The sequence below is a fragment of the Alligator sinensis genome, unplaced genomic scaffold (assembly GCF_000455745.1).
Source record: "Alligator sinensis unplaced genomic scaffold, ASM45574v1 scaffold659_1, whole genome shotgun sequence".
Taxonomy (NCBI): domain Eukaryota; kingdom Metazoa; phylum Chordata; order Crocodylia; family Alligatoridae; genus Alligator; species Alligator sinensis.
In genome coordinates this window covers 578,060-579,796 of record NW_005842265.1, presented here as the reverse complement: position 1 = coordinate 579,796, position 1,737 = coordinate 578,060, and the positions used below count along the sequence as shown (strand labels likewise).

Below are 1,737 nucleotides of genomic sequence, written 5' to 3'. Positions count from 1 at the left end.
ACATTTGCTGAACATATTATTTTTAAGCATTGCAGGAGAGAGGGGGGTGCCAAGCAGTAAAAACAGAGGACATAAAGGCGTCCAATTTCATATCAATAGAGAACAGAGGATCAGAAAACCAGACTGTCCTCTATAAAACTGGACTAATGGCTGCCCTACCTGCATCCCATTAACCGTCCACCTAGGGTTGCCAACCCTCCCGTACTGGCCTGGAGTCTACTGGAATCAGCATCGATCTCCCAGTGACTGTTGAAAGCAATCCGGGAGATTTGAATAGGATATTTTAAGGGAAAAATACCCCTCCCGGAATAGCTTCGGTAGAGTTGGCAACCCTATCTCTGCCTCTGTTTCATATCCTTACCTTCTTCCCACCTCAACCAATCCCTTACACCCCGGGTCTACCTACAGCAGGGATAGAAGCCTGCCCTGGCTCATCAGTCCTGCAGTGGCAACTCACAGCTGCAGCTCCCAGGCAGGCCCCCTGCCTGCCAGCCCTGTAGCTGCAAGTCACTGCTGTGCAGGTAGGGGTTGGTCCGAGGAGGTTTTTAGCCTTAAATTGGACTGCTGCAGACTGGAGCTAACACTAACAGGAGCAACATTTGAGCAGCTCAAAGAGCAACCTGTAACAAGGCCCTTAGGCTGAAAGCAGACAATGGGTTTGGTTCAAATTGGTGTGCCTTGTCTCTCAGCAAACCTTGGCCAGGCCCATTGTCCCAGAGGAAGCATCCTAGGGCAGCGTTTCTCAACCCGTGTGTTGTGACCCAAAAGTGGGTTGCAAGAATATCTGAAAGGATTCTGGAGAAACATTAAAAATGGATCGAGAAACTTTAAAAATGAAGTCTCCTTTAAGGGAAAAAACCTTGGCTTTCCCCTGCAGGCTGGCAGAGCTCAAGCCTGCAAGGAGCTGCCTGGGCCCCCCCCCCATGCCCACACACCAGGGGGGCTGGAGGTCAGCACTGCTTGGGGACTGCCTACTGATGTTTACAAATGGGTCCTGGTACAGAAAAGGTTGAGAACCGGTGGCATGGGGAACACTTGGCCTCCCAGCAGTCCAGGCTAATTCCATGAATTGCCATTTAAACTTCTCGTGTTAACGACTGCCCTGCCTGTGCTTCTAGCCCCAGATACCACCAGCATAATCAGCCCCAGGTTCAACCACGCGGCTGCCTTTAGCCTCATTTCCCTTCAGGGTATTGGGTACAAACGACTAGCACGTAAAGCACAGCACAAGGCCTGGGGATTTTTAGGTTTTTGCTGCCTTACTAGCCAGAGCACACCCAGCTGTCTGCTCCCGCGCACTAGGCTCCACATCACTGCCAGCGATAACCCCCTCCCCCCGCTTCTCACGCGCGGCCCTCGCAGGAAGCGCCCAAGGCCGGTGCACGTCATAAGCGCCGTCACATGCCCTCGCCGCAACACCCCCGAACGCTCAGCCTCCCCACGTCTCCGAATGAGAGCGAGGCGGTGGGCGGGTCCAATAGCATGGCTCGCGCATGCGCTGCCACCGCCGGGCCGGGTGACGTCAGACTCCGGCGGGGGTGGGGCCTCCTCGGCGGTCCATTCGAAGCGGGAAGCGGGCAGCGGGCGGTGGCACGATGGCGGTTGAGGCGGGGGCGGCCGTTGGGGCGCGGGAGGGAGGCGTGCGCTTCCCCTTTCCGTTTGCCCCGTACCGGATCCAGGAGGAGTTCATGGCCGCGCTGTACCGCGCCCTGGAGGCTGGCGGGGTCGGCATCTTCG

At 56.3% G+C, this 1,737-nt stretch overlaps 1 protein-coding gene across 1 annotated transcript in view; it reads left to right on the top strand.

The window, feature by feature from the left end:
- Window positions 1–1,549: 1,549 nt before the first annotated feature.
- DDX11 (DEAD/H-box helicase 11) overlaps window positions 1,550–1,737 on the top strand; it is a 32,956-nt gene continuing 32,768 nt past the window's right edge. Inside the window, 1 exon segment of the mRNA XM_025209054.1 lies at window positions 1,550–1,736. Coding sequence (XP_025064839.1) covers window positions 1,596–1,736 — 141 coding nt within the window. The 5' untranslated portion in view covers window positions 1,550–1,595.